This window comes from Phascolarctos cinereus, unplaced genomic scaffold (assembly GCF_003287225.1).
Source record: "Phascolarctos cinereus isolate Bilbo 61053 unplaced genomic scaffold, phaCin_HiC Scaffold_2;HRSCAF=192, whole genome shotgun sequence".
NCBI lineage: Eukaryota > Metazoa > Chordata > Mammalia > Diprotodontia > Phascolarctidae > Phascolarctos > Phascolarctos cinereus.
The window spans coordinates 130,504,449-130,520,980 of record NW_027555625.1 but is presented as its reverse complement, the minus strand read 5'-3'; the positions used below and the strand labels follow the sequence as shown (position 1 = coordinate 130,520,980).

General features: G+C 39.9%; 1 protein-coding gene across 1 annotated transcript in view; it reads right to left on the bottom strand.

The window, feature by feature from the left end:
* Positions 1 to 16,437, bottom strand: part of BAG4 (BAG cochaperone 4) — a 36,270-nt gene extending 19,833 nt beyond the window's left edge. The window contains exon 1 of the mRNA XM_020985260.2: positions 16,092 to 16,437. Within this exon, the coding sequence (XP_020840919.1) occupies positions 16,092 to 16,397 (306 nt within the window). The 5' untranslated portion in view covers positions 16,398 to 16,437. The remainder of the gene's footprint in view (positions 1 to 16,091) is intronic.
* Between the last annotated feature and the right edge of the window lie 95 nt (positions 16,438 to 16,532).

Here is a 16,532-nt window from a genome sequence, read left to right as displayed (position 1 = left end):
GATAATCACTCATCCCACTATTTTGCAGAGGTGGGACAACATTGCATACATTTTCATGTTGTGTTCAATGTACTGATTTTTTTTTTTGCTAATTGTTTTTTTCTCTTCTTCCTCCTTTTCCTTTTTTATTTAAAATTATTATATGGGATGGCAGGGGGGGAGGTTGGAGTAAGGTACAAGGATAAAATTAAGATGATATGAAAACAAAAAACATCAGTAATTCAAAGAAAAACAAACAAGAAACAAAAAAATCACCAGTAAAAGCTGTACTTGTCTGGACCAATAAAAATTGGAGGACTAGACATTTTCTTCAATCCAAATGACCTCTCAAATCTCTCCAATAGGAATTATACAACAAAGATAAAGCAGTTTCAGCTGTTTTCATGTCTGGAACATCAAGAACCTAAACAAGATTAAAAACCTGAATTACAGAGGACAATAATCCCTAATCCCTAAAGCAAACTCACTCTACATTCCCTCCCTCCACCAGCATTCTGGAAGCAGGGCTATATAAGCCCACCTCTTAGCTTACAAGAGAACTCTACTAAACCTTGTTCACAGCCTTAAGTGTGCAACAGAGATTTAAACTTTTTTTTTGTGAGGCAACTGGGGTTAAGCGACTTGCCCAGGGTCACACAGCTAGGAAGTGTTATTTGTCTGAAGCCATATTTGAACTCAGGTACTCCTGACTCAAGGGCTGGTGCTCTATCCACTGAGCCACCTAGCTGCCCCCAGAGATCTAAACTTCAAATGGTAGTTATTTGCTCAGGGTACAATAGTAGCATAGCAACACTCTAGACCAGAGAACTGAGGAAGGGGTGGTATGGGAGCACTGGAGGACCCACATGTAAGCAGCATTCTACTAAACTAGAGGTAAAGTGCCCAGCATCCACAGAGATTCAGTTTTGTCCCCCCAGAAATCACCTGATGTAGAGACAGACCTGAGGCTGGTGAAAAGTGAATTGCCTAGCTTAGGAGGAGGCTTAGACTCTTAAGATCCAGATCCCTGGGAACCCACCGTCAAAGAGGAGGCAATCAGAAAGTGAGAAATAGAGAAAAATATAGAGGGAAAAAAAGACTGAAAATTACCAAAGATCTCAGGAGGAAGAAAGCTCAAAGACCTTGAGCACAAGCAGATAAATCAACCAAGAAGATATTAAAAAACACGCCAAACTATGGCCTCAAGATAGAATAAGTGTTCTAGCATCTGTAAATAAGTATTTTGAGACAAAGGGAAATGAATCACACCTAATGAGACAGAAGACCCTTTGGATTCCCGAGAGAGCATGGAACTGCAGCAGGATGTTACTGAATGATTTATAAGAGAAATAAGAATTTTGAAAATGAATTTATAGAAATGGTAGAATTAAAAAAATTTGAATCTACAGTGGCAAGTCTCATCAATGAACCAAAAGGTGATGTGACTGGAAATATAAATACACAGGAGTAAAGGACAGTAGAGAAGCAGAGAAGCAAAGTAGAGAAGCAAAAATAACATTAAAAGAAAGAAAACTGCCCAGAACTCCTGAACACAGAAAACAAAAAGCAAATCAAAAGAATCACCTCCAGGAAAAAACAAACAAACCCTAAGATACAAATTTCAAGACACATTAAATGTTCCACTGACAAACAACAAATTCCACAAATGACCAGAAGAAAAACCTTCAAATATAAAGGAAAGAAAATTAAAACAACACAATATTGTCTGGTGCCAGCTTGTAAAAATACACGTAGATCTTATTTACAAAAGATAGTGCTTTTAATATAGTTTCTTGATTTTAGCAAAATATTGATCAATTATCTCACATTTCTATGAAAAAATTATTAAGATGTGGGCTAGGTAATAAAACTAAACGGGTTCACTGCTGGTTGACCAACTCAAAGAACAATCATTAAGATTTTGCTGCCAGCTTGAAAAGAGGTCTCCAGTGGAGTGCCCATGAATTATCAATGACTTGATAGGCAGAGATGTTATATTTTTCACACTAGCAGATGAGAAAGTTAGGATGGACAGTTTGCACACATAATAAGAGTTAGGATCCAAAAACAGCCTGATTGCTATAACTTGGGGCTGAATTGAATAATACGGAATTTTTAAAAGATAGCTTACATTTGGGTTCAAAATATCACCTTCAAAAATATATGAAGAAACACTGCATAGCTTCTGGCTTGAAAAAGATATGGGAACCGAGTCAATAACAGTGTGACATGGTAGCCAACAAAGCTCGAATGATCTTGTGCTTTATTTATCAAGAGGCATAAAATCCATGAATACAGAGGTGATGGCACCACCGTACTCTTCTCTTCATCTGGAATACTGCGTTCCATTGTAGCTACTACAGTTTAGTAAGGATTCTCATCAGCTAGGCCATGTCCAGAGGATAATAGATTTGGAGTTGAGCCTTAGAGGTCATCTAGTCCAATGTCTTAATTATGATATTGATGAACATTTTCTCTAAATTTATAACTAATGCCTAGAGAGGTTAAATGATTTGTCCTGAGTCACAAAACTACTAAATGGTAGATCTGGGATTTGAATTCACATGTTCTGACTCTAAATTCAGAGTTCCATGGGTCATACTGCCTCCTTATAGCAAGGGGCCTTGAGATTGTGTCATGTAAGTTTGAAGGGTAATGGGGTTATTTAGCCTGGAAAAGAGAAGATTCAGAGAGGACATAATAGCTGTCTTCAAGTATTTTAAGGGCTGTCTTATAAAAAAAAAATCAGACAAATTCAGCTTGGTCCAGAAAGGCTTCAAGTACTGGATATTTGCATGTTACTGAAGAGGTAAATTTAGCTAGGTGGTACAATGGATAGACCAATGGGCTTGGAATCAGGAAGACTCATCTTCATGAATTCGAATACAGCTTCACATACTTACTCGATCCTGGGAAAGTCACTTAACCCTGTTTGTCTCAGTTCCTCATCCGTAAAATAAACTGGGAAGGAAATGGCAAACTACTCCAGGATCTCTGCCAAGAAAACCCAAATGGCGTCACAAAGAGTCAGATACAACTGAATAACAACATTTAGGCTTAATCTGAGGGAAAAACAAAAAGAAAAGATCCTAACAATGACTACTATATAAAATAGAATGGGCTTCTTCCAACGATAGTGGGATCCCTATCACCAGAGGTATTCAGATCAAAGGTTAGATGACCTTTTCTTGAGTATATTGTGGTGAGGATTTTTTTTTTGGTACAGGCTGGAATAAATGGCTGCTGGGGTCCTTCCTAACTCCTATGATGTTGCTTTTCTATGAAAAGCTGTATGTAAATAAATTTTTAAAAATAGATGGATGGAATCATTTTATATACACAAAGAAAAGTGAACAATGCAAAATTGCAAATAAGCATGACCTCAAAGAAGAGATGAGAAGACACTGCCCCCCATTTCTTTGTAGAAGTGAGAGGTCCCCAAGTGTGGAATGTTGCATATATTTTCAGATTTTTCCACATATGAAGTGATTTTGCTGATTTTTCTTCTTCCACTTTTTCTTCTTAAAAAATACTTTTTGTTATATGGGATTGCTCTCTGGGAGTGCACGGGATACAAGGGGAAATTCAAGCAAAGATATAAAAGTTCATTTTTTTCTTTCTTTGCTTTTTTTTTTTTGGCTAGGCAATGGGGTTAAGTGATTTGCCCGGGGTCACACAGCTACTAAGTGTCAAGTGTCTGAGGCCAAATTTGAACTCAGGTCCTCCTGACTCCAGGGCTGGTGCTCTATCCACTGCGCCCTTATCCTAGCTTCCCCTTAAAAGTTCATTTTTAAAGCTAGTACTAGGACCCCCTTTTGGAAGCACTGCTGAACTTAACTCATTAGCAACTTACAGAATCTGTAAGTTCCAAAGAAATCAATGGTGATGTTAGGCAAGCATATCTGAGAAATGAGTTGAAAAGGCTGTGTAATATAAATTGTAGAAACTCATAGAATACTACACTTTTCTGAGACCTTGTTGATCCATTCTAAGCCAATTTCTACATTTCTCAAAAAAGTTAACAAGCTCCGGGACGCTAAATGTTGCATAACTAGCTCAGAGTAATATCAAAGGTAGAACTCAAATCTCATGATGTCCACTTTAAGTACTTAAGTGACACATGAAACCTGTTGCTAATGGGATATGTTCGAAATGCTAAAATGTTATTTGGGGCAAAGAGTTATAAAAGGAGAGAAAATGTTCATCAATATCATAAACATGGACAATCTATAATTCCTATAGCATACGGTAAAAAGAATGTTGGGGGAAATAAAAAAAGAATGAGCACTAAGTGTAGCATAAAGTCAAGAGACTTGAGTTTTGTACTGATATTAAACAAGTTTTATATGCCTAGTTTAAACCTTGTTTACTCAAGATTAATAACTTTGTTAATATGTTCTATTAGCTAATATTTAATTATTTTGGCATCCACATTCATTAACAAAATTGGCATATTATTTTCTTTTAGTATTCTCTTTACTTGGTTTTAAAATCAGCACCATATTTGCCTCATAAAAGGTCCTAGATAATGTTCTTTCTTTCTCTACATTTATAAACAATCTTTGTAATTTAAGGAAAACTTGTTCATGGAAAACTTTGAAGTATTTTGTTGTGAAATCATTTGGGGCAAGTGTTTGGGTTTTGGGTTGTTTTTGCCTTTGTAATTCTTTGATGACATCTCAAAGTTCTTATTTCTTCCTGAAACTGGTATACAAGTTTGAAATATTTCTCTATAACTTCATCAGTACTGAATTTTTGATAATTTGATGAGGGGAAGGTGGTATCTAAGTTGTTTTAATTTGTGTCCCTATAATTAATGTGGGAGTTTGTTTTGCTCAACTATTCATATTTGTTTTTTTGAAGTTTTTCTGGGACAGCTAGGTGGCACAATGGATAGAGAGTACTGGCCTTGGAGTCAGTAGGATCTGAGTTCAAATCCAGCCTCAGACACATAACACTAGCTGTGTGACTCTGGGCAAGTCACTCTACCCCAATTGCCTCACCAAAAAAAAAAAGTTTTTTTCCCTCCCACAAAGGCAAAGGGGAAAAAAAAAAGACTGAATTTTATTCATTGAAAAAAGAAAGTTCCCCAGCTTCTGGGATAAGAACTCACTCTGACAAAAACTGCTGGGAAAACTGGGAAAGAGTATGGCAGAAACTAGGCATAGATCAAAATCTCACACCATATACCAAAATAAAATCAAAATGGGTTCATGATTTAGATATAAAGGCTGATGCAATAAGCAAACTGGGAGAGCAAGGAATAGTTTATTTATCAGATTTATGGAGAACAGCATGACCAAACAGGAGATGGAGAACATTACGAAAAGCAAAATGGGTAACTTTGATTACATTAAACTGAAAAGTTTTTGCACAAACAAAGCCAATGCAACCAAGATTAGAAGGAAAGTAGAAAATTGGGAAAGAATTTTTACAACCAGTGTCTCTGATAAGGGCCTCATTTCTAAAATATATAGAGAATTAAGTCAAATTTATAAGAACACAAGTCATTCCCCAATTGATAAATGGTCAAAGGATATAAATGGGCAATTCTCAGAAGAAATTAAAGCCATCTATAGTCACATATGAAAAAATGCTCTAAATCACTACTGATTAGAGAAATGCAAATCAAAACAATTCTGATATACCACATCACACCTATCAGATTAGCCAACATGACAAAATGATAAAATGATAAATGTTGGAGAAGATGTGGGAAAATTAGAACACTATTGCATTGTTGATGGAGTTGTGAAATGATCCAATCATTTTGGAGAGCAATTTGGAACTACGCCCAAAGGGCTATAAAAATGTGCATACCCTTTGATCCAGCAATACCACTTCTGGGGCTATATCCCAGAGAGATAATACAAATGGAAAAAAGACTCACATGTACAAAAATATTTATAGCAGCTCTTTTTGTGGTGTCAAAGAATCGGAAATTGAGAGGATGCCCATCAATTGGGGAATGGCTGAGCAAGTTGTGGTATACGAATGTAATGGAATGCTATTATGCTATAAGAAATGATGAACAGGCTGACTTTCAGAAAAACCTGGAAAGACTTGTATGGTCTGATGCTGAGTGAAGTGAGCAGAACCAAGAGAACGTTGTACACAATAACAGCCATGTTGTGTGATGACTAATATTGATAAATTTAACCCTTCCCAGCAATACAACAGACTCATGATGGAAAATGCTACCCACATCCAAAGAAAGAACTATGGAGTTTGAATGCAGTTTGAAGCATACTATTTACTATTTTTTTCTTCTGTTGTGTTTTTCCTCTTTCTAGTGGTTCCTCCCATTGGTTCTAATTCTTACAACATCACCAACGTGAAAATATGTTTAATAGCAATGTATATGCATTGTGTGCCGTCTTGGGGAGGGAGGTGGAGAAAACTCAAAAGCTTATGGAAGTGATGGCTGATAATTCAAAATAAATTAATTAATAAAAAAAAGTAAAAAGTTCTAAGGCTTTACTGATTTGTATTGAGGGCTTTAAGTTTCTTCTTAAAAGAAAGGGGAATACAATAGTGTAGAAAGGAGAAAAGGGGTAGAACACGAGATTTCCAAAAATGGGGTGCAAATATAAACACGTTGGAAGAGAGAATGGGCATCAAATGAACCTCCCTCTTATGGGAAATAGGCAGAGGGTGTAGAACGTCAACACACACATAAACAAGGTGATGTAATATATCAAACTCAGAGAAATAAGCAGGGAGGGAATGTGGAGAGAAAATACTGGGAAAGAAACTGCTGCAAAACAAACTCTATCCTAAAGAGAGATTAAAAGAGAAAATAAGAAAACCAAAGAACTAGAATTTAAGGGGGTACCCACTCAATCAGGGGATGGATGAATTGTAGTACTATATAACACAACTGTGCTAGAAGAAATGACAAAAGATGATTTTAAAGCATCCTGAGTAGTATAAACTAATGCAGAGTGAAATGAGCCAAACTAGAAGAATTTATAAAAAGAAAACAATATTGTAAAGAAAAACAACTCTACAGACATAAGAGCAATGCAGTGACTAACTACAATTCCAGAGGATCTATGCTGAAGCTACATGTCACAGACAGGTACAAGCTCCTTAAGGGCAGGAACTGTCTTTTCCTCTTTTTGTAACCCTAGCACTTGAGCACAGTGCTTGACACATAATAGGAATTTGGAATTTAATAAATTGTTGTTCAGTCTCATCTGACTATTCGTGACCCATGGACCATGTTGTCCATGAGGTTTTCTTGGCAAAGATACTGGAGTGGTTTGCCCTTTTCTTCTCCAGTGGATTGAGGCAAACAGAGGTTAAGTGACTTGCCCAGAGTAACACAGCTAGTAACTTGTCTGAGACCGAATTTGAACTCAGGTCTTCCTGACTCCAGGCTCAGCACCGCCTCTTTCACCTAGCTGCCTCCTTAATAATTAATGTTTGCTGGTGGACTCAAGATATGGAATAAGACAGACATTTTAAAAATGTGGTCACTGTGGATTCATATTGTTTGATTATGCTTATTTTAATGAGTTTTTCTCCTTTTCAATTTTTAATTGAGGAAGAAAGAGAGGGATTTTTAGCAAGAGTGATACCAAAAAAGAAGGCCATTGGAACAATTTTTGAAATGCACAGAAGGGAAGAAAAGCAAGTTCAAAAGGAAGCACAAAAAAGGACAGTTTTGAAAGCAATATGTAGAATCATACACTTTTTAAAAGCAAGCAGTATTGAGATTCCATTTCATATACAAAACTCTCTTTTGTGTTTTGCAGTGTATGTAGAATTTTCATGTTGAAGTCCAGAATAAAACATACACATTTTTAAAAGAATTGTTTTGTTTATATTGGATTTTAAATGCCTATAGCATATCCAAGTTACGAATGTCCAATATGCAATTGGTGATGCAGGAGTGAATATGAGTCATCTTAACACAAAAGATTGATGAGATCACCAGGACAGAGAGAACAGAGAGAAGAGGGGTTAGAACAGTGACTTGAGGTACACACTCAAACTGAGGGTGGGACACTGATGACACCTAACAAAGGGGACTTCGAAGCAGCCTAATAAAGGTAGGAGGGGAATAAAGAAAGAACACTGTCACTAAAACTCAGGAGGCAAAGGATATCCAAGAAAAAGAAAGTGCTCAGTGTTAAATTCTGCAATAAGGTCAAGAAAGATTAGGAGTGAGAAAATGACCACCACATTTAGCATTAATCACCTTAGTAACAACAGTTACAATTGAGTGATAATGTTGGAAACCAGAAATTGGATTGGGTTGCAGATTAAGAGGAAGCAGATGAAGGAATGCAGTCAGTTTTTTCTAAGAGTTTAGATATAAAAAGGATGCTCTCATCCCTTTTTTTTTTTGGTGAGGCAATCGGGGTTATGTGACTTGCCCAGGATCACACAGCTAGTAAGTGTAATGCTCTTAACCGTTAAAGGATTTCAGAGGCAAAGAGTCTAGGAAGCAGGGGCTGCAATGTCATCAATGTCATACGTGGGGCACAGCAAGCAAGCTAGTTTAGCTGGAACACAGTACACACAAAAGGGAATAACAGGAAGTAAGCCTAAAAGGTGAGGATAACTTGATGTCATGTTTGGGTTAAGTGAAAGTTTGTGAATGGGAGGGACCCTGGGCATGTTTGTGCGCTTCAAAGAACTAGAACATAAGAAAAGGGAATACTTAAGGGGGCAAACTGCCAGAAGAGATGAAAGAGATGGGATCAAGGGCTCAAGGAGAAGAGCCAGCCTTGGCAAGTAGAAGGTCCAGACCTTAATCAGGAATTGAAGCAAAGGAGCCAATGGAAAATGATGTCATAGGTTTCTGAGGTATATAACAGAGAATGCACTCAAAAAAAAAATCCTCTGAACAGCCACTATATAGTCAATTAGGGAGAATTAAGTTGAGATGAGATAAATCTATAATGGACCAATGAAGGTCAGAAAGAATAACAGACAAATAAGATTGTATTCAAAGTAACACAATTATGTATTTTAAAAGAAAAGTTCTCCGTAAGACATGTGCAGTTTCATGTCCAAATCTTTTGCTGTTCTACTATATATATACACACGGTAATGACCATTTTGTTTGGTTTTTGTTAAATTCACCAAAAAAATTTTTTTTAAATGCTTTTTAACAGTTACGAGATTCCCTCTAGTATTGCTTAGGAACATTTAAGTAGAAGTAGCCAAGGTGAATGAAGGGAGAGAAGTGGGGTAGCAAGGCATAAGCAACAGGACAAAAGGAAAAAGATGAGAGTTGAATTCACTGTAGAGCTGAACCCTTTAACATAAGATCAAGACAAAGAAAAAAAGAAAGTAAACCTTTAGCAAGGTTAATGGCCTGAGAGAATCCTAATGGATAAATTGACTGGAGAGCATGGTGAGGATAACAAATTGCTCAGGGGTGAGGCCCAAGGAAAGATAGGAGGTTGTGGTCAGATAGAAGAATTTTGAGTTCTTGATCATGAAAGTGTAATACTTATGGGTAGAGGAGGACCATTCTAATGAATGGCTGAGGTAAGGAGTAAAGATCAGTGGAGTTAAGGAGGTTGGTGAATGGGGGAGAGAAGAGAGGGAGATGGAGAAGAGTACTAAAAAAGGACAGAAATAGTAATACTAAACTTCAGGCAGCAGTTGAGGTAAAAAAAAAAAACTAAGCCAGAAAAAGAAAACCTTGAGAAAGGAAGGAGAATGACTTGGGGAGCCAGTAGGTAAATGCCTACAAAGATCAAAAAGCCTGTGATTCTGTATCACCAGGACTGGAAGAAAAAGACGCGCAAGTTTATTATTCATCATAAAATGTCATAGGTAAGGCTATGGTAGTTAGTCTTTACTGAAAGTAGAATACAGAATTACAGAATTTTTGAGCTGAAAGGGATTCCAACCCCAAACAATTCATACTCATCATAGGACTATCCTCTAGAATATCAATGATAAATTATCATCAAGCCTTCATTTCAAAATCTCTAGTGAATGAGAATTCACTACCTATGAAAGCAATCTATTCCATGGCTACAATTATTAAGAAGTTCTTGAATTGAACCAAAATCTGTGCCTATGTAACTTCAACCTGTTTATTCCAGCTTTGTCCTCTTGGGGCAAAAAGTAACATTAATAATGATAATAATAATAATAATCCTCTTCCATGTGACAATCCTGAGATTTTTGAAGACAGTAGGTAATCATGTCTACTAACTCTAAGTCTTCAATTCTCCAAGTTAAATACATCCAGTTCTCAACATTCCTTCATATGACATAGTTTAGATGCCCTTCATCACCTTGTTTGCTCTCCTCTGGATTATCTCCAATAATTAATGTCCAAGTCAAGTCAATAAGCAATTATTAAGCACTAACTCTGTGCCAGTAAGGAAAAAATGTGGTGATAGTTCCTACTTCCAAGGAGTTCATTCTAATGGGGAAGACATGAAAACAACTATGTAAAAACAAGATGGTATGTGTGTATACACATGTATAAAAAATTAGAAAGGAAAAAAACAGAAAGAAATAGGGAAAGGCTCATTGTAGAAGATAGGATTTTAGAAGGGATTTGAAGGAAGCCAGGGAAGTCAGATAGTAGAGATGTGGAAGAGAGTTGCAGGCGAGATAGCCAATGAAAATGCATGGAGCTGAAAGATGGAATACTTTCCTGCAAGGACAGAAAGGAAGCTAATATCACTAGATAGCAAGGCACCTGTAAAGGAGTAAGTTTTTAAAAAGACTGGAAAGGTAGGAAGAGGCCATGTTATGAAGGGCTTTGTTAAGCTGAGTTAGGCATGAGGTGATGTAGGTCTGCGCCAAGATGGTGGCAGTGTCAGAGGAGAGAAAGGAGTAAATGTACATGACAGATGTCAGGAAAATGGACAGGACTTAGCAATAGTGTAGACATGGGTGGTGAAAGAGACAGATGAGTAAAAATTGAAGACCACACCTGGGATGCTGTTCCTGAAGTAACAATAGACTTAAAAGAAGGGGACGACTAGGGGAGAAGGGAGAGAGGGGGCAGGGTGAGGGAGATAACCAAATTCCATTTTGGCCACACCAAGTTTAAAATGTCTAAGGAACATCCATTCAAGATAGGCAGTTGGAGATGCAAGGCTGGAGGTCAGGGCTAGATAAACAGATATGAGAACCATTAGCACAGAAATGATACCTGAATCCTTGGGAGCTGATGAAATCACCAAGTGAAATAGTATAAACCGTCCAGGACAGAGCCCTAAGGAACGCCTATATTTGTGAGGATGACCTGGGTGAAGATCTAGCTTTAAAGAATACAAAGAGCAGTCAGAAAGGCACTGAGGAGAGAAGTATCATAAAAACTTGGAGAAAGAGTATCAAGTGGAAGAGGGTGATCAAAAGTGTCAAAGGCTGCAGAGAGGTCAAGAAGGATAAGGATTGAAAAAAGGCCATTAAATTTGGCAAGTAAGAGATCATTGGTAACTTTGGAGATGGTAGTTTCAGTTGAATGAGATTAGAAGCAAACTTTATATATAGAGTTAACACTCTGTGTGTGTGTGTGTGTGTGTGTGTGTGTGTGTATCTATATCTTAAGATGATGAGGAAAGGAAGCACAGGAACTGCTTGCATGAGGACATAGGGGAATTTAGTCTCAAAAAGCAAGATATGGGAGAGTACTAACGGGGATGGATCAAATGAGGTTTTTTTGAGGACAAGGGAGGACATGGGCATGTAGAAAAGCTGCCAGTAAAAGAGAACACTTGAAAATTAGTGAGAGACTAGGGATGATAGAGGGGGAAACCTACGGGAAAAGATGAAAAGGAATGAGATCATTTGTGCACATAGAGGGTGTTGCCTAAGCAAGAAGGGCCACATCTTCCACATGAGATGGCCTGGCTGATATGAGATGAGGAGGAAAGAGGAGGGAGCATTTGGCCAATGGCTTCAATTTTTTTCAGTGAACTATGAAGCAAGGTTCTCAGCTGAAAGGGTCAGGAGAGGTTAAGTCAATTAAAAAGGTATAAAAGAACTGCTGCACTAAAGGCTGCCCAACTGAGGTCATGTAACAAATTTATAGTGAACCCAATTAGAACACTTTTGTGATTTTCAGGAGCTTTTGTTCAGGAGCACCAGAATATTACAGACAGCAGCAAATGGTGGGAATAATGCAAGGCTGAGAGAGTAGGGCAAGATGGGAGATAGGATAAGGGGAGAGAGGGGTCTCCAATGAAGAGGCCAGTGTAAAGTTGAACTGGTTCACCAAAGGGTCAAGACAGAGAAGAGATGAGCATGTAGCCAATGTGAGTATAGGGGAAGAGGTCACGGGGAGGACAAAGAAGAGGGTTTGGACTTGAAAGGCAGAGGAGTGGTGAAATGACTAGAGACTGTGACCAGATAAGGGAATTACAGAGGTCACGAAGAAGGCAGTGAAACATTTGTAGGTGATGGCAAGTTCAAGGGTATCACCTTGCCAGCAGCTGGGGGAAAGGAGTATTTGAGTAGTAGTTTCTAGGAAATGAATAAATCCAGGAATTAGATTAAGGTGTTTGAAAGACTATCAATATGCAGACTGATGCCCTCTAGAATACAGACACAAGTCGGGGTGCAGAGGTAAGCACAAAACTCATTAAGCGGAGGAGAAGTGTCCTGGAGGTTGGCAGGTGATAGCTACCAGAATCTTGCTTGAGTGGTAGAAAAGAATTGGGTGTACCTCAAAGAAGTAGAGTGCTGGTAACAGGGAGAACCCAGAAATAAGTGGCAATGGTAAGCAAGGAGCATTTCAATTCCCTCACCTCAACTGGTGATTTGGGGTAGGAATGAAAAGTGTAACCAACTGCTAGAAAGGGTGATCAGGAAGGCTGGGCCATCAAGAAAGAGCCAGGTTTCAGTAAAAGCCAGGAAATGGAAGTGGGGATGAAAGCAAGATATTGATCAGAGAAAGCTCTTTCATTCCTAGAGAGGAGAGGTCAAGAAAGAAATCCAGTAGTTCAAGCAGACTGAGTATTATTCTGGAATGCTGGCCCCAGAACTGTATTTTAATATGTTGTGACTCTAGTTTGAAATTCCTATAAATGTTACCTCAAATTGTCTTGAAGAGAGAAGTCCAACAGCATGAAGGGATTATATCAGTTTGGATATTCCTCTCTGCACTAGATGAGATTTTGAATGTTAAATCAATAAAACCTGACTCTTAGGGGCAGCTAGATGTCGAAGTGGACAGAGCTCTGGCTTTGGAGTCAGGAGGCCCTGAGTTCAAATTTGGCCTCAGAGACTTGACACTTATTAGCTGTGTGAGCCTAGGCAAGTCACTTAATCCTGACTGCCTCACCAAAAAAAATAATAATAATAATAAATTAAAACTGACTCTGGCAGATCTGTGCCTAAAACACAGAGTACAATATTAATATCTTTTCTTCCACAACTATTCCTAACAAGGGTACTACCATCCTAATCACTCAGGTTCCCAACCATGTAGTTATGCTTAACTTCTCATTCTCCCATACCAGACATGAAATCAATTGCTAGGTCTAGTCAATTTCATCTCCACTATCTATCCCCTTCTCTCTGAGTCCTTCACAGTGGTTCAAGCCTTGTCACCTCTCTCTCACCTGCACTATTTTAAGAGCTTCCTAATTGGTCTCCTTGCCACCAATTTTCCTCCCTTCTCTAAGCCATCTTCCAAATAGTTATGAAAGTGGTATTCCTAAAGCCCAAGTCCCCCCCTGACCCAAATGCACAAGAGCTTAACTGGCTCTAAAATAAAATGCTGGCTTTCCTGTCTATCCTTCCAGAGTTACTACATATCACTCACCTTTGAACCTTCTTGGGTCCAGCTAAACTAACCTCTCCATATTGTTCCTCACAAGTAACATTCCATTTTCTGCTTCTTTGCCTTTGCAAAAGCAACCTCCCACGCTTGGAATGCACTCTCTAGTCCCTTCTGCCTCTTAGAACTCCCAGTTCAAGAGCCATTTACTGCAACCTCCATCTCCTTTCCTGTTCCCCCACTGCCAGTACCTCCTCTCCCACCCCCCTGCAATCACCCTGTATTTACTTCATACAGATTTTGTTTCTACAAACACACACAACACACACATACATCTTGTTTCTCCTAAAATAAGGTAAAATAATGTAAGCTCAGTAAGAGCAGGGGCAGTTTCATTTTTGTCTTTATGTCCTCAGCACCTCACTGGTGATTATCTGGTATATAGTTGGCACTCAATAAATGCTTTTTCATTGATCTATTGATTTTTACCTCTATTTGATGTTCAGTCAACAATATTGCATTTTAAATGTTTTTACATTGCTGTCAGTTTCAGTCAGTAAGTTTAAAAACAAAATCAATCTATGTGGAAAGAAATCCATAATAGAATGTTCACTCCCAAGCCCAGTTTCCGGGGTCAATTAACTATCTCTTCTTTTAGTCCTCCAACCTGTTTGAGTATCAACAACAAATACCCATATAGAAGTTCTGTGCCGTTTGTTAATCCTTTCAACATACCAGTTTCTTGGATTGTATTCATGCATATTTCCAATGATGAATAGTGTGTGAGAAGTGGCAACAGATGGACAAATTTACCATTCAGCTAGTATACAAAAAAATGTAATGGAAACCTAGAAGGCGGCTTCCAGCAAAATAGGTGGATCCTCTAGTAGGATCTATGGAAGAAAATGGAAAAGAACTGCACAGGATAAGAAATTATGGATAGGTTGCCATTTGTACCAATGAGGGGACTCCCAAATCAGTGAGATTATAGAGACGTTGAAATAAAAAGTTATCTATTAAAGAAGAAAGAAAAGCCGACTTGGTGAAAGATGGTAGAATTCTACATTTTCCCCTAAGTGACACTGATTTTAGCCCAGCTCTAAGGAGTACAGACATAAAATCTAAAGCCTAGATAGAGGTTCCACCTGCTGGTCACATCAAGTGTGAAGAATTCATGGGTGACTCAATCAGTCAAAATGCTGTGTAATAAGGATGGTTCCTCCAGGCCTACTCTTATTTGAACATGTCCCCTTGTCTCCCGCTTTTCCACAAGCTAAGCAATCATTTAACAAGAATTTAACAGGCCACCTCCTCCATGTAAGCTAAAAACTGAACCAGTACCTGAGAACATAATTTTCCAATTCCTAAATCCTACCTTGAAAGAGTAAGTCAAGACCAAGTTCTCTGACCATCCTGTAACCTCACTGAACACACACACACACACACACACACACACACACACACACACACACACACACACACACATACACACACACACAATCTCTATTGATGAAATCACAGTTGTAGGAGATTAATCCTTTAAACAATCAATCAAAGCTGTCCCATTTTTTCTCCACTAGGCTATTCCTAGACCCAGCCAAACAAATATGTAGGACCTTTATCTACCTAAGAGGCAGATGGGCTTAAATAAAATGTCTAACCAGAAGGTAGCAAAGCAAAGATGAGCAGATGAATGGGAAGTGAACAGAGACGCTGCAGTAATGACCCTCAGAGAGACACGCACTAGCAGACCAAGATACACGCTTTGAGAGTAGGAGTAGGTGGGTAGTAAAAAAAAAAAAATAGTTGATCGCCTCCTGAACGGCAGGTTGACACGTTAAACGACCCAGATCCCACCATGAAGGTCTCGACATATAGGAGGGGCTGCTGAGTGAAAGCTAGCACCACAGTCGTCACCGCCTTCGGGGGAGGGGCAGGGGGAAAGGGTGGAAAGGGCCTATGCCTAGGGGTGGGGAGCAAATTCTACCAGCTCTGTGGGCACAGCCAGGGGTCCACTCCAGATCCCCCCACCCTGGCTTTGGATGCCTCCCCTGGGCAACCTCACAGTTAGCTTGAGAATTTGTGCAGAGTGGAAGGTTGCAATGAACAATTTATGATTTTTTTTTTAAGCTTGCTTTTCCTCCAGTCCCTGCTCGGTGAGACATCATCACCCAGGCCACAAACCTTGTCCTTCCTCCCACTCTCCAGAAATAACAGAATAATGAAGCCAGGATCCGTTAGAAGCCCTCAAATAGTGCCTCATCCCGGGGTCCTCCGACTCCGCGACGCGACCCCCGGGCCTCACCTCCCTAGGGACCACCCCCGGGTTTCCTTCTACACCAACCCTCCCCGCGCACGGAGGACCCCGGTGACCCCCGGGACTGGATACACTAAGGAGTACCTGGTGGCCTCCGGCCCGGCACGGGTCTGGCCAGGCGGCTCCACCGGGGTAGTAGCCCCCGCCGCCTCCGCAAGCTCCGCAGGCGCCGCTGCCTTCCCCGGGCCACACAGCCTCCGCCGGGCCGCCTCCGCGTATCCTCCAGGGCCCAGGAGGCGGAGGGGGAGGCGGCTCGGGCCGCGATGAGGCGGGAGGCCCCGGCGGTGGCACGTCTCCAATGCTGGGTCCGGGTGCGGGCCCAGCCCCGTAGTAGCGGCTGTACCCCGGGCCGTCGCTTGGGCCATAACCCGATCTCCTCAGGGTAGACATTGGCTCCGCTAACCAGCCGCACTTCCCGCTCCCCCCCACCCCAAGCCCACTGCGCAGGCGCCCGCTGAAGGCTAGGAACAAGCCTGGGGAAAGGGGGCGGGGCAAGAGCAGCCAATCGCCGGTGTGGCTCCGCCC